We start from the raw sequence: 22,425 nt of genomic DNA on the forward strand, positions 1-22,425 counted from the left end.
GAGGAACCTGCACCACGTGCTCCAGACTTCTGTGGGGCTCGGCGTCAGCAGCGAGATCTTAACATGCCCTTGTTTTTTTCTTCATCCGCCTGGGCAGACCAAGGCAAAGGGGTCACCCGGATGCGTTCGTTGTGTATAAAAGTGCAGCCTCTCCAGTGTGTGTGTTTCCCTCACTGATATTGGCCGGGCTGTTTTCCTTTGCCCTCAGCTTCCAGGGATTGCCACTCATGGTGACAGAGACAGGGAAGGCCATGTGCGGGAGGGATAAGAGATTAATCAGGAGAAGATTACTCCAGCAGTCTAATCATGAGGTGAGAAAAGGTCTGACTAAATGTAGCTGGAGTGGGAACAGAAAGGAACAGGCAGATCTGAGGGCGCTGTCAAGAATATGAAATGAGAAGTGGTAACCAACGTGAAAAATATTCCAGGATAATGCAAAAATACTGAGTCTGAAGGGAGGGAGTGTGCACTTGTGATAGAAATAAAGTGATCAGAAGAGCTAATTTTCAGGGATGTAATTAACTTTTGCTTTATGCCAGGGCCATTTTGGGGTAGAAATGACCTGTCCTAGCAGATTCTCAGGTTAGCTCCATCAGAGTCTCTGGGGTAAGCTTGTGAAGGACATGGATTTCTGGATCCCATCCCAGATTGATTGAATCAAAATAGGGATGGGTCCTGAGTACTGCGGGGAAAACTTTCTTAAAAGACGGTATTTTTAACAAGTTTCTAATAGGGATTAGGGTAGGGTTGAGGCTCTGGTGCACAGCCAGGTTTGGGAAAGAATGACTCTCCCAACCTTCCACCTAAGGCAAGGATCCATGGCAAAGCAACCCTGGTAGATGGCCTTCCAGCCTCTGTTCACAAAAAGAACAAAGACAACCCCCAACCCTTTGGACTGATATTTAAGACCTCCATGGTCTTTCCACCATTTCCAATTTTCTGCCCAGTCTATGTCAGGCATGAGAATTTCCACTCCCATGCCTTTCCTCATATCCTTTCCCCTCCTCTTATCCACCTGGAGCTCCCCCTCCCTCCCCTGTCTGTCTTTCCCAGACCAGCTCATGCCCTAACTCCCACCAAGCCTTTCCACCCCAATCAAGCCTGCAGCCAACTCTGCCTTGGCCAAGCTCTTAATTTTTAATATTGGTACCATTCAGTTAGCATTTAGAGAAAAACGTTAACACATGGAATAGTGTCCTAATTCATCTCATCTATATATATAAAAGCCTAAGTGACAGTTACAACAGAACGATCAGAATGACTGGAACCACCAGTCACTATGACGCGCACTGACCACCAGGGGGCACACACTCAATGCAGGAGCTGCCCCCAGCCCACAGGCCCCAATCACTGATGGGGCCTGCTGGCCAACCTCCCGGGTCCCTCACCCTGGCCGGCAGGTCCCGATTGCCCGATCGGGGCCAGGCCCCAGGCTGGGACGGGGAACTAGGGGTAGGTGGCAGCAAACAAGGGTGGCAAGGGAAGGAGGGCGGGGCAGGGAGGTGGGGAACCCCATGGTGGTGGTGGCACATGGGTGGGGAAGGAAGGAGGAGGTGGGGAGTTGGGGAAACTTATCAGCCCTGATGGCCAGCTAGGCCTAGGGACCCCACCCATGCACAAATTTGGTGCACCGGGCCTCTAGTAGATTTTAAGTTTCTTGAGAACAGAGGTTATACCTTTTTTCTCTTCTCTCCCCATGGTGCCTGATACAGGGTATGATTACAGAGCATAAAGTAATTACTTAGTACAAATCTTAATTAACTGTGATATGTGGTATGATCAACTGTGGTCCCAAGAATTCATCACTCTCCTTTGGTTTGTTACCACTGCCACTGCCACCTCCTTCACCCTCCTAGAAAAATCTAAGGTGGGTGGTCATGGAGGGCTGCAGCTTACCCAGAGGAGCCTGGGGAACAAGCTGGTGAACATGAACCCCATGTTCCGCTCTGGGCCTGGGCTCTCCAGGGCAGAAGCAAGGTCACCTTGCCAAGTACAGATGAGGAGTACAGATTCACAGGTGAGTCTTATTTCCAGCAAACTCCAAATGTGAGAAAATCCAGACATACGAAACAAGCATTAGAATTTGCGTTTAGATTTATTTTTTTAATTCAATAACTAAAGTTATTATATTAGTTATTATAACTAATATTGAATTTGCCCATAACTAAGTTTTCAGGAGCTTTTGAAAATAGTGTCTTAGTTACAAAAATTATGTTTCTCATCATGTACATTCAGGAACACTTACTGTGCAGGACAGGGCCCACCCAGCAATGGCATTATTAATTACTAGAGGCCCGGTGCACAAATTCGTGCATGGGTGGGGTCCCCAGGGGGGTGGGGCTGGGATGTGATCGGCCTTCCGGGCGGGCGGGTGGTTGGGACACCCTTGCTGGCCCAGAATCTGGATCTGTCCTGCTGACATTCGCACTGGTTGTCAGGAGTCACCTGGCAGCTGCTTTTATTTCTTCCTTGCCCAGTGGCTAGGGAGGGGAAGTGGCTGCGGTGCTCGGTGCTCGAGGCCAACTTCCAGGAGGCCGGCAGCACTGTCAGGATTGTTCAGCGGCGCTGGTCCATCAATGCGTGGCCTGTTTTCTGGAGATTGGACCTGCAGGACTACTGAGGGAGTGAGTATCTGCCATCAGGCCACCGGGATGGGTTGGTCAGCTGAGCGGTGCTCCTGCTGTGGGAGCACACTGCCACCAAGGGGCAGCTCCTGGGCTGAGCGTCTGCCCCCTGGTGGTTAGTGTGTCATAGTGATAGTGACCGGTCATTCTGGTCGTTCAGTCACTTAGGCTTTTCTATATATAGATATAGATAATAGAAGCAAGGTTATTACTCAGACTCTGACTCATATTTACAAGTGATTTTGTGTTATAAGGCTGACCCTTGAGTCATCAATTTTTGATGAACTTGTGATGAATACAATAATGCCTATGGCTTTTGAGGGGAAGGAGGGAAGCCAGTCACATCAAAGGCTAGTCAGATGAAATTGGCATATTTTATAGGGACACCAAGTCCCTTCTAGCTCGGCTAGGGACAAAACTCAGTAAAAATTAGTCAAGTTAATTCTGCCTACCTTCCAAATCCTCAGCCTGGTGATGGTCATGAAGAGTGTATAATCAAGGTGATCATATTTTCTAAACAAACAAACAAAAAAAACCCAGGGTTTTTAGATAATAAAGGTTTTATGTGACCTATTGATGCTAAGAGATAATCTGGGAGATGTAATTTGGACCTCAAATAGAGAAAAATCTGGGACAATTTGTAGATTCATCAGAATAAAAGAGAATATCTGAAATTATAACTGTCCTAGGAAAAAAAGCATGTAAAGTCATTTATTCAGTTGGTTGGAGTGTTGTCCCAATGCACCAAGGTTGCAAGTTCAATCCTGCATTAGGGCACATGCAAGAATCAACCAATGAATGCATAAATGGGTGGAACAACAAATTAATGTTTCTCTACTCTCTTTATCTTCTTCTCTCTCTAAAATCAATAAATTAAGCCCTAACCGGTTTGGCTCAGTGGATAGAGCATCGGCCTGCGGACTGAAGAGTCCCAGGTTCGATTCCAGTTAAGGGCAAGTACCTTGGTTGCAGGCACATCCCCAGTGGGGGGTGTGCAGGAGGCAGCTGATTAATGTTTCTCTCTCATCGATGTTTCTAACTCTCTATCCCTCTCCCTTCTTCTCTGTAAAAAATCAATAAAATATATTTAAAAAATAAATAAATAAAATCAATAAATTAAAATTAAAAAATAAGACATCCACTACTGAAGAATGAAAATAATAAATATGTACAACATCTCTCTACAGAAAACTGTAAAAATCATGGAGAAAAATTTAAGACTTCAAAAATGGTGGGATATACTAAGTTAATAGAATGTGACACTAAATATGGTAACAATAGCAGTTCTCGTCCCACCTTTATCTATAGATTTCAGAGTAACCTCAACCACATAATTTTTATGTAGATAATTACACAATAATTCTAAAGTTGTTAAGGGCATTCAAAAGGCCAGGAACTTTCTTATCCATTAGAAAGTTAGTTGAAGATATCCTGGAACCCCTAAATATTTCAACAAGTATTTTCTAAGAACAAATGTATTCCCCTGCATAACCACAACACACTCAGGAAGTTTATCAGTGATATAATCCGATCATCTATTACAGCGATTTTCAACTTTTTTCATTTCATGGCACATATAAACTAATTACTAAAATTCTGCAGCATACCAAAAAATATATTTTTTGACAATCTGATTAAAAAATAGGTTAATCGTTGTTTTGCCTGGCTAGTGTGGCTCACTTTGGAGCAAAAAGGGTAGGCAATTACTATTATTATTATTATTATTATTATTATTATTATTATTGTAAATCAATCAAAATGATACCTACTAAAATATTTTTATGGGTTTTTTAAATTAATTTCAGAGAGAGGGAGAGGAAGAGATAGAAACATCTATGCTGAGAGAGAATCATTGATTGGCTGCCTCCTGTATACCCCACACTGGGGATCAAGCCTGAAACCCTGAGCAGGTGCCCTGACTAGGAATCTAACTGTGAGCTCCTGGTTCATGGGTCGATGCTCAGCCATTGAGCAACACTGGCCTGGCCAAAGTGACTTTTTAAAAAAATCAGGTGCCTATCCTTGTATATAAGGATGTCCAGTACCAAGAATTAACGAACCAGATGCAACTTTATTATGCAACGTGACCAATAAGATGCAGCTCTATTATATGAACTATATATTTATGGGATTGCTATTGTTGTGTTGGCTGTTGTCATTTTTTTATTTGATGATCTAAGGGAAAAGAGGTCAGTTCTCCTGACTAAATTAGTCAGGTATTGCATGTTTTACTTGTGGTAGACTGTTGAAAATCGCTGATCTATTATGCAACTTATATTCTATATAAGGTGGGGAAAAGTAAGTTTACAGCTGTTCGTATGGAAAATAATACAATTCACAAATAATAAATTGTTTCACATACTCACAACTGTAAACCTACTTTTTCCCCATCCTGTATGTCTTTATTGTCCCAATATCATTGATAATTGTCTTTTATTTCCAATACAAGACCCAATCAAGGCTCACGTATTGTATGTGGTAGTCGTATGTTTTTAGATCACTTTAGTCTAGAATAGTTCTCTAGTCCTCTGGTTTCTTTCATGAAATTGACATTCTTGAAAGGTCAGAGCTAGTTGTTTTGCAGTATGTTCGTGCAGTCAACATAGGACAGCATGGCTGTGACTGGATCTCACAAACATAACATTGGGAGAATCCAAAATAGGTCAACAAATGTGTTAAAAGTTCCAATAGTGGTTACTTTTGGAGAAAACTATTTCCTTGTTAAAATTCAATATTCTAGCAAAATGACTACATAGGTGATATTATGTCCTTCTCAGTGCATTCTATCAAGAGGCAATGTCAATTTGTTCTACTACTGAAGTTGAATTTGATTATTCAATTAAAGTGTGTTTGACAGATTTTTCTGTATCTTGTTCCTCACCAATTTTCACTGAACAAATTTAGCATCCATGAATGATTCTTCCCTAAATACATTTTTACAATGGTTATAAAATGGTGATTTTATACTTTTATCATTTCTTTTACATTTGTTAGTTTACTTCTTGTAACCAAGAGCTTCCTTTTCTCCACCTTAAAAAAAATACTTAATATGGATTCATGAATTATTTAATTTAATGAGCTACATAACACAGTCTTATCTTTATTTGTTTTGATGCTCACATTGTCCCAAAGTTAGCTAGTGGTGAGCCTCTTCATGCTGGCCCAGTGTTCAGTTGGCATGTCCCCACCAGATTTTGAGCACTTTTTAACTTTCTGGCACAGGATGTTTCATTGTTAATCTTTTAGGTTTCTTGCCCAGCCCTGGAATCAGCCATTTCTCTAAGAGTTCCTGGTTCCTTTTAATGGCATTTAGTAACCACAATACAGACATTAGGAGTGCTCATTGCAACTGAGTTGTTGCTTCTAGCCCAGGGGTGGGCAAAGTTTTTGACTCGAGGGCCACAATGGGTTCTTAAACTGGACCGGAGGGCCGGAACAAAAGCATGGATGGAGTGTTTGTGTGAACTAATATAAATTCAAAGTAAACATCATTACATAAAAGGGTACGGTCTTCTTTTTTTTTATTTCAATAGTTTTATTCATTTCAAACATTTTAACAAGAAGAATGTAAACACTAATTATTATAATTTGAAACTTCAAAAAATGGATGAATCATAGCACAATAACATACCTTATATTGAAGATGGCAAAGGCAAAATAAAATTGCCTAACAAAGGAAAGGTACAAAAGCCTTTCAAATTAAACTTAAATATAATAAAATAATTTAAAACTAAAACAAATAGAAAAGAACAAAATGGAGGAGAAACCAAGATGGCGGCATAGGTAAACACCTAAACTGCTGCCTCGCACAACAATTTCAAAACTACAACTAAAAGACAGAACGGACACCATCCAGAACCACAGGAAAGCAGGCTGAGTGAAAATTCTACAACTAGAAGGAAGGAGAAAAGCTCACAGAGAATTGGAGGTACGGCAAAGGGGCTTTGTGCGCGCAGAGAGGAAGGGCGGCTGAGAGCTTGGCTGACTTCCTCTGGCGGAAGGGGGAAGGAAGCCTCAGACCGCGAGCTGGGAAAGGCAGAAGTCTGAAGGCGCACACGGGCCAGTGCGCACAAAGGCTGCGGAGGTAGCCATAGGCTTTCCCTAGTGAAAGGGAGTCAGAGGATCCTGACTGAGCCCCAGTTCTGACTGCAGTGAACCCCGGTTCCAGGCGAGCCCCTGGGGACCCACGCTCTTGTAGGGGGAGTCTGGACTCTCGGGCGGAGACTCGGGAGCCGGGGAAGGCGGAGGACTGAAAGTGCGCACACGCGCCGCGCCGGTGCGCACAAAGGCTGCGGGGGTTGCCACAGGCTTTCCCTAGTGGAGGGGAGTCAGAGGATTCTGACTGCACCGAGCCCCAGTTCTGACTGCAGTGAACCCCAGTTCCAGGCGAGCCCCTGGGGACCCACGCTCTTGTGGGGGGAGTCTGGACTCTCAGGCGGAGACTCGAGCTGGGGAAGGCGGAGGACTGAAAGCGCACATGCGCGCAGGGGCGGGGCTGACAGGAAGCCAAGACTGAGACTCCACCCCATCCAAGCTGAGCACAGAGGCTATTGCAATTTGGCAAGTCTAATCCTATAAGGCTGTCTCCAGCACCGGGCTTCTCCCAGCATAGACACAGCTGATCCTTACAGCCAACTGGCCCGGAGGTCAATTCTTCCCAGTGATACCAACAACAATAAAGACTTAATTACAACAAGGCTGTACACACAGGCCACAAAGGGGTGCACCAAGAGTGTCCACCTCAGGTTAACTGGGGAGGCAGACCCACTGGGCCATATTGGAAACCTAGCACAAATATCTACCTTACCAACTCAGGGATTCAGTGAAAATGCGGGGTCAAAGAATCAGATCACAAACGAAAGAAATGGAGGAAAACAAACGACTGGATATAGAATTCAAAACCACCGTTATAAGACTTTTTAAGAATATCCTAGAAAAGGCCGATAAATATAACGAGACCCTCGAAGATATGAAAAAGGACCAACTAGAAATTAAACATACACTGACTGAAATAAAAAATATTATACAGAGACCCAGAAACAGAATAGAGGAACACAAGAATCAAGTCAAAGAATTGAAATACAAAGAAGCAAAAAACACACAACTGAAAAAGCAAAAAGCAAAAAAAAAAATCCAAAAAGTTGAAGATAATGTAAGAAGACTCTGGGACAACTTCAAGCGTACCAACATCAGAATTATGGGGGTGCCAGAAGAAGAGAGAGAGCAAGATACTGAAAACCTATTTGAAGAAATAATGACCGAAAACTTCCCCCACCTGGTGAAAGAAATAGACTTACAAGTCCAGGAAGCCCACAGAACCCCAAACAAAAGGAATCCAAAGAGGACCACACCAAGACACATCATAATTAAAATGCCAAGAGCAAAAGACAAAGAGAGAATATTAAAAGCAGCAAGAGAAAAACAGTTAATTACCTACAAGGGAGCACCCATACGACTGTCAGCTGACTTCTCAACAGAAACTATGCAGGCCAGACGGGAGTGGCAAGAAATTTTCAATGTGATGAATAGCAAGAACCTACAACCAAGATTACTCTACCCAGCAAAGCTATCATTCAGAATTGAAGGGCAGATAAAGAGCTTCACAGATAAGAAAAAGCTGAAGGAGTTCATCACCACCAAACCAGTACTATATGAAATGCTGAAAGGTATTCTTAAAGAAGAGGAAGAAGAAAAAAGTAAAGAGAAAAAATTATGAACAACAAATACATATCTATCAACAAGCCAACCTAAAAATCAAGTGAATTAAAAACCTGAGGAGCAGAATAATCTGGTGAATATAATAGAATCAGGGGCATAGAAAGGGAGTGGGCTGATAATTCTCAGGGGGAAAGGGGTATGGGGGGGTTCATGAAGAGAATGGACAAAAATCATACACCTATGGATGAGGACAGTGGGGGGGAGGTAAGGGCAGAAGGTGGGGTGGGAAAGGGGTGGAGGGGAGCTATGGGGGGAAAAAGGAGAAATAATTGTAATAATCTGAATAAAGATTTATTTAAAAAAAAAAAAAAGAAAAGAACAAAATGTGTAAACAGTAAATTAAACATTTTCTTTAGTGCAACTTCCAAATTATGCCCGGGACGTAAATGTAGATAGCAATGTAGACTGGGTTGAAAGGTTTTTGGTCTTTAAAACATCACCTTCAGTGGGAACAGTGTTGTTGGTCTCCTTTTTAGCTAATGCTCTGATACTGTGCTCTCCAGGGGCATGTCTCCCTACATAAACCACGATAACGTGTCTACGCATTCCCATGGGGATGCGTCCGCGGGCATTACAAGGAGCCTCTGGAAGATTGAGAGGTTGTTCCTTTTACTGAATGGGCAGATTTCTCAGAAGAAGGAGCTGCGGCCGTGTTTCCCGACGTTGCCATGTTAACACTGCTGCTGGTGAAGGAGCGGAGGGGAGAGCAAGAGAACCCTCGGCTCTTTCGGCTCCGCGGGCCGGATAGAACAGCCGAACGGGCCGTAGTTTGCCCATGGCTGTTCTAGCCCCTTTCCGAGGACAGACTTAGAAACTCTGTGTGTGTGTGCATGTGTAGTCATACAGCTACTTACAATTCCAGTCTAACTCCACAGTTTTCTCTTGCCTTTCTCCATCTCTTATTTACATTTCCTGACTCAGTCAGAATCCTGGCTCCCCAAAATATCAATATATGTACTCATTTGCACAAAAATAGTTTTTGTAAGTTATACCAAAACAACTTAACTCAAGTTCCATCTCTCATTGTAACACATTATCTCTTTTTCCCCCTTAGAATGTACACCACTATGTTTTCTTTATGGTCATATTATCAATGTTAGGGTTTTTGTTTGTATTTATTTTTATGTTTACCTCCTCCTACTTGTTGCTTTATTTTTGGAAATGTAAAACATTAAAATGATTCAAAGGCTGAGGCTATAGAAATGTGTATGCACAGAGAAGAGACACTCCCTACTCCATTGCTTATCTCATTTCCATCCACCTCTGAGTAATGTTCCATTTCTTGATTGGGGTGTGGGATTACATAGGTGTTTTATTTTCTAGTATTCACAAGGCTGAACACTTATGATTGTAAATTTTTGTATATTTCATACACGAATGAAAAATTAAATGGACCCAGTGAGATATGCCAGTCAGTGTTCAATCAGAGCAGCCTTTCACCAAGTATTATTGAATAAAGGGAATTATTAACAGAAATAAGACCTTGCACAATTGTGGGATGAGCTGGGAGAAGTAAGAGTCCAGAGAACAGTCACTGAGGAGCCTTCCTCAAGCATGGCAAGGTGGTGAAGTCAGAGACACGGAATCTGGGAATCTCCATCTCAGCACTTGTGTGGGACCATGAAGGGGCTGGTGAAAGAGCTGATAGAAAACTACCACTCTGCTTAGCTACCACTTCTGTAGGTCCTCAGCCAAGTACCTGGCGGCTGCACTGGAACCACTGAGGGACAGGGCTGGTAGGACGTAGGCCTCGTGTGCCCCTTTGGGCGGGTATCTTTTCTTTACCCTTTGGGGTCAATGTGGCCTTTTTATTTCACTGATGCCTTCCCATGTTCCTGCCAGTTGGCAAGGTCTTGGTTCACTTTCTAGGTCTGCACTGCTGCGCCTCAGACCAGCGTTCATCCAGCGGAGACATCTCTGGTCTTGAATCCTCCACAGTCCCTGCTGCTTCAGCTGTGCTGACCTTCTGGTATGAGGTCTCTTGGGACAACTGGGTGGCTTCCTGGGCTCCAGGATAGGGGTTATGGCCTCTGGGGCCAAATTACTCAAATAATTTGTCTGAGCCCTGAGCGTCGTCCCCACACACCAAAAAGGTTGCGGGTTCAATCCTGGTTGGGCCATGTGCAGGAGGCAACTGATAGATGTTTCTTTCTCATATCAATATTTCTATCCCTCTAAAATTAATAAAACATATCCTCGGGTAAGGATTAAATAATAATAAAAATAATAATAATTTGCCTGGGCTTCCTGGATTCATTGAAGACACTGTCAAAAGCCAAGAAGTAGATGTAGTAAGAAGAAAAAAGAACAAAGAAGGAGATGGACCACAAAACTCCCAATCCAACCTGCGGTGTAGGGGAGGTGAGAGGGACAGGGAGAGAGTGCTGCAGGCAAGTTTAAAGTAGACAGAGTTTTCCAAGAGAGGAAGGAAGGATATTCCATCTCTTAGCAACGAATTTCCAAACAGGTGCCTTTAAAGTGGTACTAAGAAAGATGAGATTGAAAGATTGTAAGCAGAGAAGTTTTCTGGAGGCTAAAAGGTACTGATTAATTTTGCTGTAAGGCAAATTTTTCACATCTCCAGAACTTTCCAAGAATTAATAGAAATTTTAGTGCATAGATGTGGGTGTTGCAACACAGGTGAAAAGGTATTTAATTACAGATACATAACAGGTAAGGGGGTATAGCTCAGGGGTAGAGCATTTGACTGCAGATCAAGAGGTCCCCGGTTCAAATCCGGGTGCCCCCTACTCCATTAGTTTTCCTATTCATAGCTGTTGCTCATATTTCGTTTTCTTTCAGCCTTGCCAATTATGATCCTTCCTGAAATTAGAATTCTTCCAATTAGATCCTTCCTGAAATTAGCCCTTGCACAACTGCTTTCTGACATCTGGTGTTTCCCCCTCTTTATATATCTCATTTATCCAACTCTTTTGGGCCTCAAAGAGAAGGCAGGGACTCTCCTGCAGAATTTTGCTGGGCTTTTCCAGGGCAGCAGAAGAGAGCTGTAGATACAGCAGATTTTGTAGGAACAAACAGTAAATGGGCAACCTAAATTATTATCTCACCTACCCACCGAAACAGCTTGGCACAGTGGAGTGGTGGTCAGACCTATGGAGACAAATCATAGCATCCAGGTTCTTCTCATAGGGTTGACATTTCCCTCTGGGGAGCTGGTTTCTCCACACCAGAACTCACTCGTACACTTGCTTCAGCCTCAATGGCCAAAAGGCCAGCTTAGCTATGCCAACAAGGGAAACCTAGATTCTGCGGTGTTGTTCCTCCAAAACCCAAGTATTGGAGCTCCGTGACACTTGTCTCAATTGGAGCCCATTTCTATCTTCCCTGAAGGAAGAAAGGTGAAGGACTGGGAGTCCAGATAGGTGAGTAGTTTTGGAGATGGTTGGGCTGCTCTTGGGCTAAATCAAAAAAAAGCAATGGGAAATGTTTTGGGGTTTCTTCAGGCAGCTTCTCTCATTTTTTCCTGTCTGATGACCCCACCCAGGAACTGAGGCTTGGAAGCTGTAGAACTGAGGGAAGGTGTCTTATGAGCTCGTCTGGCAGCTTCTATAAAGTCAGTCCTGGAAGGGAGCAGTAACTTAATTTTGCAGAGCCCAGTGTTACCACTCAGATGAAAGGCATCAATTAGGCTATATTAGTATCTGAGGGGGTATAGCTCAGGGGTAGAGCATTTGACTGCAGATCAAGAGGTCCCTGGTTCAAATCCAGGTGCCCCCTTATGTGTAATTTTTGAATTTTTTTCCAGCTTCCTTCACAGCTCACCTTCCAACCTTCATTCCTAGACAAGCACAACCTGGAGGTGAAGTCTTGAAGGAGGCTGGGGACTTCAGGAGAGCTACAGCCCAGTCATACTGATGGACTCACTAGATGTTAAGATGAGTTGTTCCCTGCATACCCCTAGCAGCAATTGAAGCACTGCAGAGTTCCCAGGAACATCAAGTTTTGATTCTAAGTGTCAGAGGTGCCCAGATGCCCACTGGGGTGTTAGAGTGTGTCACCTTGGATAAACTGCTCAATCTCGTTGTGCCTCAGTTTCTGCATAACCTGGGAAAGGGATCATTCATCAGGGTGTGAACACCATCAGAAGCCTGCAAAAGATTGGGAAGCTGATTGTCTATTTTTTAAAGCTTCTGGTTCCTCCCAAGACTGAGACTACATAATTTTAGATGAATCTCTCTCTTTCTCAGAACCCCCACCATGCAGGTCTAGTGGCCACCAGGGCCCACAGACCACATAGGCTTCTGAGGACTATGAAGCAGAAACTCTGTTCACTGATTTTTATTTTGGTCCTGCTGAAGACATGGTTGGACTTTTCCCAGGGTGGGACAGAGGGAAAGGGGACATTGGAAGCCCAGGGGCAGCCATCACCAATAAACTACCTTGCCATATCACCATCTCCCGTGCGTGGATCCCTGAGATGCTTTTCTAGAATTCCCATGGAAGAGCCTGTTTCCCACCCATTAGCAGGAGCGTGTCTGTCACCTAATGTTGGAGGCACATGATTAGACCAGAGAGTCAGTGAGGAATGTGCTAGAATTCTGACTTTGTTCTGTGGGCAACAGGAGCCCTGCACACTGCAAAGAAGCAACAAGGTCAGTTCCTTTATTTGGGAACATCACTTAGGAGACATTTACAGAGAATGGAATTTGCCAAAAGACAAGGATAAGCAACTAGCATTATATTATGTGCTACTATGCTAGTACCTACTATGTGCTAGTACTGAGCTGGGCAATTTATCTTAAGTTGTCACAAGAAACTTGTCCCTATTTAAGATAAAGAAACGGGAGCTTATAGAGTTAAAGAATTTGCCCAATGATGCATACAGAGAAAGGAACCCAATGCAGAGGAGAAAATAAATTCCAGAGAAAATTTTAGGATAAAAGGATAGGACTTGGTAACTGAGAAAGATGGATCGGATGAGGAATGATGTGAGAAAGTAGAGTTAGATAATGATTACTTTTGTCCAAAGTTAAATACAGCAGTGGCTAAGGGGAAAGTGGGAAACCTATTATAATTTAGGATAGAAACTTTAGTGTGTTTTTGGCTGGGGAAGGAACAGGATTGAGAAATAACTGAATTTAGTTATGCGTCAACAGTATAGACTGAGTGGTTCACTTTGGAAGTGGGAGAAGAATGTGGAGCATTAACTAATTTTTTACTGACGGTTCATCTCATAGTAAAGCCTCCAGCAGGAATGTTTTTTTTCTGAGATGGAAGCAAAAAGGGTAAGGACAGCTGAAGATGGGTGTCAAGGAGCTGAGGTCTAGCTGCTTCTATTCTCTGTTAAGCAGAGGTAATGTCTTGTGAGGGGACAGAAGTGGGTGAGCAAGTCATTGATGAGGCTGCAATCCAGACAAAGGGATCGGATGGTCTGTGATGGAGAGGAGTGTAGTGTGACTGGAGCTGTGATCTGGTTCTGCACCACTCCGAAGTCCACCTTTTGTGGGGACTGAGAACATTGCTCTCCCCCAGATACACCTGTCCCCACCCAAGTCAACACAGGAAATGTGCCAATGATTTTATTCTCTAGCTCCTTATTTTTTTATTCTATGCAAAGCCTAACCCAAAGAGTCCAGGTTACTCTCAGGAGTAGACAAGGTTACTGGTTCCCTTGTGTACATCCTGGTTCCACTTTCTGTCAGCCACACACTAACCATCTTTTGGGTGATCTGCTCTGCAGAGGAATCCATTAGCTCAATACATACTTGTGGGTTTTACCAGTTGTATCCAGGGTGCAGGGAGCTCAGGTCTCAGTTCTGAGGGTCTCTTCCTATAGTCCTCAAAAGGAGACAATAAAGGAAAGGAAAAGAAACTAGAACTTGCAGGACAAAGAAGGTAGAAAGTTTAAACCAAAATACTATCAGTATTAATATTAAGTATAAATGTATAAAATGCCACAGTAAAAGGACAAAGAATGTCATGGATTAAAAAACATCAACTCAACTATATGCTGTTCACAGGAGACACATATAAAACATAAGGATAGAGATATTAAAAATAAAAGGACAGCTGCAGCCAATTAAGCTGACCATGCTCTTTTCCCCATGGGGGCCTGGTGTGCAATGGCTGCAAACAGCAGCATCTTTGGTAGTGTACGCAACCTGTTGCTAGTATGGGTTGCCATAAGGGACCTTGGATACAGCCCTTTCTGGTGGACACTTGTGTCTGAACTCATGCTGCCCTCAATCTAGGCTCCTAACAGGTATGCGGGGTGCCTTTGGAAAGCCCCAAGGCATAGTGGCCAGAGTCCACATTGGCCAAGTAATCATGTCCATCCGCACCAAGCTGCAGAACAAGGAGCATGTGATTGAGGCCCTACGCAGAGCCAAGTTCAAGTTCCCTGGCCGCCAGAAGATCCACATCTCCAAGAAGTGGGGCTTTACTAAGTTTAATGCGGATGAGTTTGAAGACATGGTGGCCGAGAAGCGCCTCATCCCAGATGGCTGTGGGGTCAAATACATCCCTAATCGTGGTCCCCTGGACAAATGGCGAGCCCTGCACTCGTGAGAGTCTTGGTGCCCCCACCTTACACGCACCAATAAATCAACTTTCCATCCAAAAATAAATAAATAAATAAACAAATAAACAGAAAAAAATACACTAATGACAACAATATATAGTGTGGCTATATTATTACCAGAGAAAATAGTTTTGAGGTGAAAAAGGATTTTAAGAAAGTCATTTTATAGTGATAAGTTCAATTCACCATGAAGGTATAGCAATTCTAAATTTGATGCACTCAAAACATATTAAATATAAATTAACAGGATTAAAAAAGAGAAGTAGGTATACCCACAATCATGTGAGATATTTCAAAATCCCTCTCCTGTGAAATGATAGTACAAGCACACATAATATCAGAAGAATATAGAATATTTTAACAAATTTGACCTAACTAATGTGTAAAGACCCTTACACTCAGCAATTGCAGGACTTGCCTTTTTTTCCTAAGTACACATGGTACACTGATAGAATTGACTGCATACTGAATATAAAGCAAGTCTTAACAAATTCCAAAGTGTTTAAAATACAAAGACTATATTTTCTGACTAAAATAAAATTAAGCTAGAAATCAATAACATTTTAAAAATTATAAAATCCAACAAATAACTAGAAAACCCCCATATGTGTGGAAATTAAAAATTATACTTCTAAATAATGGATGGAGCAAAGCAGTAATTACAATTGAAATAGGAATTATAAAATATTTTTATTTAAATCATGATGAAAACACTAGATATTGAAACTTTTCAGTTGCAACTATAGCAGTACTCAGAGGGCAATTTATAGCCTTACTGTATCTACAATATTATGAAGAGAAAAGGCAAAAACTAACTACCTAAGCATCTATCCCCAAAAGGCATGAAGGGGACAGTAAAATAAACCCAAAGAAATAAGGAAGCAAATAATAAAGATTAATTAATGAAAGCATAAATTGATGAAATAGAAAACAAATATATTAGACTAGAGGCCTGTTGCATGATATTTGTGCAAGAATAGGCCTTCCTTCCCCTGGCTTTGCTCCCGGCTGCCCGGGAGCCTGCAAGTCCTCGCTCCCAGAGGAGCACCACTCCTGTAGCTCCCTCTGCCGCTCATAGCAGGCGTCCCACCCCTCCTGGCCGTTCCACGCCTGCATATGCAAATTAACACACAATCTTTGTCTGGATAATTTGCATACTCGCTCCTGATTGGCTGTGGGCGTAGCAGAGGTACAGTCAATTTACATGTTTGTCTATTATTAGGTAAAATAGGGTCAATATAGTAAAAATTGTTCCTTGAAACAAATAATGAAAATAACCCAGACAAGACTGACAAAGAGAAAAGAAAAAACACCAATAACCAATATATGGAATTGAAAAGGACACATTATTACAATTTCCAAAGCTATTAAAAAGATCATAAGACAATGTTATGAGTTACTTTGTGCCAATTTAATATAATATTGAGATGGCATGGAAAATTTCCTAGAAAAAGATAACTTACTTAAATAGAGAGGAATTCTTTGTCTGCTAGATGGGTCCTGGTTCTCTCTTCCTCCTCTAGTTGTTTTAGCAGGACTAAACTGGTTCAAGGGAAAAATACAAGGTTATAGCTGATACTGGTCCTAGTATGCCAATTTCCTATGCAATTAATGGCAAAGCTCCATACTGTCCTGTCTTCTAGCGAGGTCATTTCCTTTACCAAAAAGCTTCCACTGTTAGGTAGTTCCTCCAAACTTCCCTGTAAATATATGCTGTGGTACAGAGGAAGAATGTCTTCTGGAATACTCAGGAGGGTGTATTCTATTGTCTCCAGCCCAAGAACATGTTTTCTTGGGATAGAGAAAATCTGGGTAATTATAGACATCATAATGTATTGCTTATAATTTCTCTCTAATAAATCTGACTTTACACTTACACTATTAGTATTTGTCCCCACCCTCTGGCTTAGTCTTATCAAAATTGATACAAGAAGAAATCAAAATCATGAATTATCCTTTAACAACTGAAGAAATTGAATTCATAATGAAAAATTTTACCATTAAAAAGAAACACTAAAAATTCAACTAGAGGATCCAAGATGGCGGCATAGGTAAACACCTAAACTACTGCCTCGAACAACAATTTCAAAACTACAACTAAAAGACAAAATGTCTATCACCCAGAACCACGGGAAAGCTGGCTGAGTGGAAGTTCTACAACTAGAAGGATAGAGAAAAGAGCATTGAGACGTGCACAAGCGCTGAAAAGCTTAAGTACAGAGGCGCACGATCCGGGCTGGTGGCAGGCGTTGCTTTTTTCAACCTGAAGGGAGACAAGCCCCTGATTACTCTGAAATCCAGTTTCTGGGGAGATGCGGGGACCCAAACTCTTACGGGGAGAAGCTGGACTGTCTGCCATCGGGTCAGAAAGTGAGGGTGGCTTGCTTTCAGAGCTGCGCGCAGGAATAATTGTTTACTGCGCTGGGGCGCGGGATGCAGGGACGTGGTCAGAGACACAGAGCCAGCTAACTGGCAGCCATCGCTGTTTGCCACGCCCTAGCCTAGTGACACCCTGAGACCCCACCCCGCACAACCTACAAACCCACCCAAGCTCCAAGTAGCAGCTTTAGCATATGAATGGCCTGCCCTATTGCAGCTTAACCTAGCAAACTTACAGCCTGGGTCAGACAGCTCCAAAACCTCCAAACCCCAAGCAAAGAGGAGAAAACTGTAGTTCTCGCTGTACTTCCTGCTGGGTGGCCTCAGACAGTAGCTGACCTGCACCCCATTGGAGATCCAGAAGCCAGTATACCTAGTGATCAGTGTGAGACACCAGATTTCAACTCCTCACATCCATAAGTGACACATTCAAGAGGCAGACTCAGTGAGCACCAAAGCCCCACTGAAACAAGTCCTGCACCATAAGCATGTCTCCAGCGCAGCAGTTCTTCCATTATAGACACAGCAGGTCCTCACCCCCAATTGGCCTGGAGGTCAGTTCCTCCCAGAGTACCAACAGCAATCAAGGTTTAACTACACCAAGACTTTGCACTCAGCCCACAAAGGGGTGTACCAAGAGCGTCCACCTCAGGTGATTGGGGAGGCTGAGCTACTGGCCCCTATAGGCCACCTACCACACAAAGCCACTCCATCCACACAGGGAAGCAGCCAAAATGCGGAGACAAAGAAACATGTCATGAATGAAAGAAATGGAGGAAAGCAAACTACTGGACGGCATAGAGTTCAGAACCACATTTATAAGGTTACTCAATAATGTTCTAAAAACCTCTGAGGAACTTAGTGAGACCTTTAAGGATCTTAATGAGAATGCCAAAAAATGGAAAAGGACCAGTCAGAAATTAAGCATACACTGTCTAAAATAAAGACTATACAGAAACTCAACTGTAGATCAACGTACCCCAAGAATCAAACCAAAGATCTGAAATATGAGGAAACAAAAAATACCCAACCAGAAAAACAAAAAGAAAAAAGAATCCAAAAATATGAAGATAGTGTAAAGAGCCTCTGGGACAATTTTAAGCGTACCAACATCCGAATTTTTGGGGTGCCAGAAGAAGAGAAAGAGCAAAATATTGAAAACCTATTAGAAGAAATAACGACAGAAAACTTTCCCTACCTGGTGAAAGAAATAGACTTACAAGTTCAGGAAGCGCACAGAACCCCATACAAGAGGAATCCAAAGAGGACCACACCAAGACACATCATAATTAAAATGCCAAGGGCAAAAGACAAAGAGAGAATCTTGAAAGCAGCAAGAGAAAAACGGTTAGTTACCTACAAGGGAGTACCCATACGACTGTCAGCTGACTTCTCGGCAGAAACTATGCAAGCCAGACGGGAGTGGCAAGAAATATTCAAAGTGATGAACAGCAAGAACCTACAACCAAGATTACTCTACCCAGCAAAGCTATCATTCAGAGTTGAAGGTCAGATAAATAGCTTCACAGACAAGAAAAAGCTAAAGGAGTTCATCACCATGAAACCAGGATTACATGAAATGCTGAAGGGTATTGTTTAAGAAGAGGAAGAAGAAAAGGTAAAGATAAAAATTATGAACAACAAAATGACATCAAATACATACCTACCAACAAGTGAATTTAAAAATCAAGTGAATAAAAAATCTGAAGAACAGAATGGACTGGTGAATATAATAGAATCAGGGACATAGAAAGGGAGTGGACAGACAATTCTCAGGGGGAAGGGGGTGTGAGGGGTGTGGGAAGAGATTGGACAAAAATCTTACACCTATGGATGAAGACAGTGGCAGGGGGTAAGGGCATGGGGTGGGGTGGGGAATCAAGTGGAGGGGAGCTATGGGGGGGAAAAAAAGAGGAACACCTGTAATAATCTGAACAATAAAGATTTATTAAAATAAATAAATAAATAGCCCTGGCCGGTTTGGCTCAGTGGATAGAGCACTGGCCTGCGGACTGAAAGGTCCCAGGTTTGATTGCAGTCAAGGGCATGTACCTTGGTTGCAGGCACATCCCCAGTAGGAGGTGTGCAGGAGGCAGCTGATTGATATTTCTCTCTCATCGATGTTTCTAACTTTCTTTTTTTCTTTTTTTTTTTTTTTTATAGCAAAGGTGGAGATTTATTGAAGAACAAGTACAGACTCCCACGTGGGGAAAGGGAAGAGTCCCACAGAATGGACTCCCAAGTAGGGAGGGGGAGAAGGGTCCCTGAAATGACTCCCACGTGGGGAGGGGGAAAAGAGTCCCCCGATGTTTCTAACTTTCTATCCCTCTCCCTTCCTCTCTGTAAAAAAATCAATAAAATATATTTTAAAAAATATATAAATAAATAAATAAGTAAATTCAACTAGTTTCTCTCTCTGCAAAAAAAAAAAAAAAAAAAAAAAAAAAAGAGACAGAAACACTATTCCAGGCACAGATGGTTTCAACATATGTTATACCCAACACTTAAGAAATAATGTAAATTATTATTTTTATTTATCTTACGTGAACACTTCTGGAGAATAAAAAACAAGTGGTACCTTTCCCAACTCACGGGATTAGTTAAATTTGATATAAAAAATAACAAAGACAGTAAAAGAAGAGAAAACAATAATCCAATCTCACTTATTAACATAGATTTTTTAAAAATGTATTTTTATTGATTTCAGAGAGGAAGGGAGAGGGAGAGAGAGATAGAAACATCAATGATGAGAGAGAATCATTGATCAGCTCCTTCCTACACACCCCCTACTGGGGATGGAGCTTGCAACCTGGGCATGTGCCCTGACCAGGAATCAAACCATGGTCTCCTGGTTCATAGGTCAACCCTTAATCACTGAGCCACACCAGCCGGGCTTAACATAGATTTTTAAACCATAAACGAAAGTATTAGTAAATCAAATAACTTATTAACACATGACTGTTAACACTTTTAGGGATTCCTAAATCTATTCAACCACATAGTTTGTATTTCTTGGTGTAGATCATTCTCTATCTATATTAACTGAAGAAGTAGAAGTGTAGTTCAGTAGAAAGTACCTGGAATGGAATGTCAGCCTCATTAAATGGGTTTGGACAGACACCTCCATCAGGTGGAGTTTCTGTTTTTCAGGTACCCACCATGATGGCACAGGTGTTTGACTTGAAGGCCATTCTAACAGCCAATCAATGCTTCCTCAGGTTGCTGCTCACACCCAGGGACTGTAGCCCAGTATACAGGCTGTATGTACAGCAGGTTGATGAGTTTTCACTGAAGCAGATCTGGAAGCTCCCAAGAGAGGTTCATCCTACAGTGGCAACTCATAAGTTTAGGGGTAATCTGGGTGTGGCTATAGAGAATAAAGGTATTAATTAAGTCATACCATGGCAGAAGGGGGTATAGCTCAGGGGTAGAGCATTTGACTGCAGATCAAGAGGTCCTCAGTTCGAATCTGGGTGCCCCCTGTTTATTCCTTATTTTGATCTTTAAAATAATGCTGTATTTCAATTTCATCTTCCTTATAAGACATCAATGTAAAGATTTTTTTTTTCTGAAACCAGCAAATGGTGAAATTTTAATGTGATAGTTGGTGGTTCTGAACTCCAAACATAAATTAGAATCACCAGAGAGTTCATAAAAGTGCCATTTCCCAGGCCCCACCCCAGACCAATTAAATCCGAATGTCTGGGTTGGAGCCCAGGGATCGTAAATGCTCCTCAGGGCTCCTGGTCTACAGCTAAGTTAAGAACCAGTGTTAGAGCTTCCTGGAAGCCTTCTCAGACCCATGTTACCTCTTCCCACTCTGTCTGCCCAGCATCTTGTGTTCTGGATCTCTTCTCATTCATCCTAGGTGCACATCATTTGTAACTTGACCTTAACAGCATCTTCCACAAACAGTTGCCATTTCAACATGTCTAAGTTTTCTTAATTTTCCCCTTCTCAGTCCAGGCATTCTCCCTGGGACAGGCAGGAAATGGTCCATTTCCCAGCCAAACCGCCCGGATCTGTATGTAGCTCAGAGAGAAAGCCCTTGTGGGGCTGAGAGAGTTTGCAGAAGATAAAATATCAACCTGTGTAACTTTAGGCTGTGTATCTATTAAAGACAACGTTATGTCTTATTCGAGCTTTATAAGCAAACTTCTGCAGAAGGAACGAGTGAATTTTATCAACCATCCCAAAACTGAAGAAGTTGCCAGCTTTTTATGCTGTGGGGAACAAACAGCTGAGTATTTGGTAGACAACCTCAGAATTAGCTGTGGGTTCAGAGAGAGAGCATGTAATTCAGAAGTACAGTTCATAGCATCCCTTATAATAATCTTTTATGACCTCTCTCACAACTACCTAAGGTACATTGCACGATCCTTCAGGTTTATAGAAAAAACACACTTGTCTTTCTCTGACTGGTTTATATTTTAGACTAGAAGCCTAGTGCACAAAATTCATGCACAGGTAGGGTCCCTAGGCCTGGCCGGTGATTGGGGCCGATCGGGGCCTTCTAGCTGCCGCCCGGGGCCTTCCTTTGTTCTGCACCGCCCCCTGGTGGTCAGTGCACATCATAGTGAGCGATTGAACTTCCAGTCTCCCAGTCAAACTCCTGAGGGGACAATTTGCATATTTGGCATTTATATATATAGATGGGCTAAAAACAGGTTCTTATAATAAAACTATTTGACAGCAAGAAAGTCTTACATTTTTTAAAAATATATATTTTATTGATTTTTTTACAGAGAGGAAGGGAGAGGGACAGACAGTTAGAAACATCGATGAGAGAGAAACATCAATCAGCTGCCTCCTGCACACCTCCCACTGGGGATATGCCCGCAACCAAGGTACATGCCCTTGACCGGAATAAAACCTGGGACCCTTGAGTCCGCAGGCTGACGCTCTATCCACTGAGCCAAACCGGTTAGGGCACATTTTTTATATTGAATGTCAGGAAAGCACAGCAGAGAAATAGCTGTTTAAGACAGAGCACAGGCCAGTCTAGTCTTCCTGGAGGTAGATGTCCGACAAATCTGCAAATAAATATTTGTCTACGCCCCTGGGTTGTAAATATTCTGTATCCTCTGAGTTCTTTTATCAGCATATGGCATAAGTGCCTGAAAAAAACAAAACTTCTTTTATCTTCAGGGATGTGCTTCAGTT

General features: G+C 42.4%; 2 protein-coding genes across 5 annotated transcripts in view; one reads left to right on the forward strand and one right to left on the reverse strand.

The window, feature by feature from the left end:
• Positions 1 to 22,425, reverse strand: part of ZNF746 (zinc finger protein 746) — a 68,638-nt gene that overhangs the window by 18,399 nt on the left and 27,814 nt on the right. The gene's annotated exons all lie outside the window — the stretch shown is intronic.
• LOC308246671 (large ribosomal subunit protein uL16-like) lies at positions 14,567 to 14,883 on the forward strand. The gene has a single exon (XM_080665088.1). The coding sequence runs from the start codon at positions 14,568 to 14,570 to the stop codon at positions 14,868 to 14,870; it is 303 nt and encodes a 100-aa protein (XP_080521214.1). The 5' UTR covers position 14,567; the 3' UTR covers positions 14,871 to 14,883.

The sequence above is a fragment of the Plecotus auritus genome (assembly GCF_963455305.1).
Source record: "Plecotus auritus genome assembly, chromosome: 4".
NCBI lineage: Eukaryota > Metazoa > Chordata > Mammalia > Chiroptera > Vespertilionidae > Plecotus > Plecotus auritus.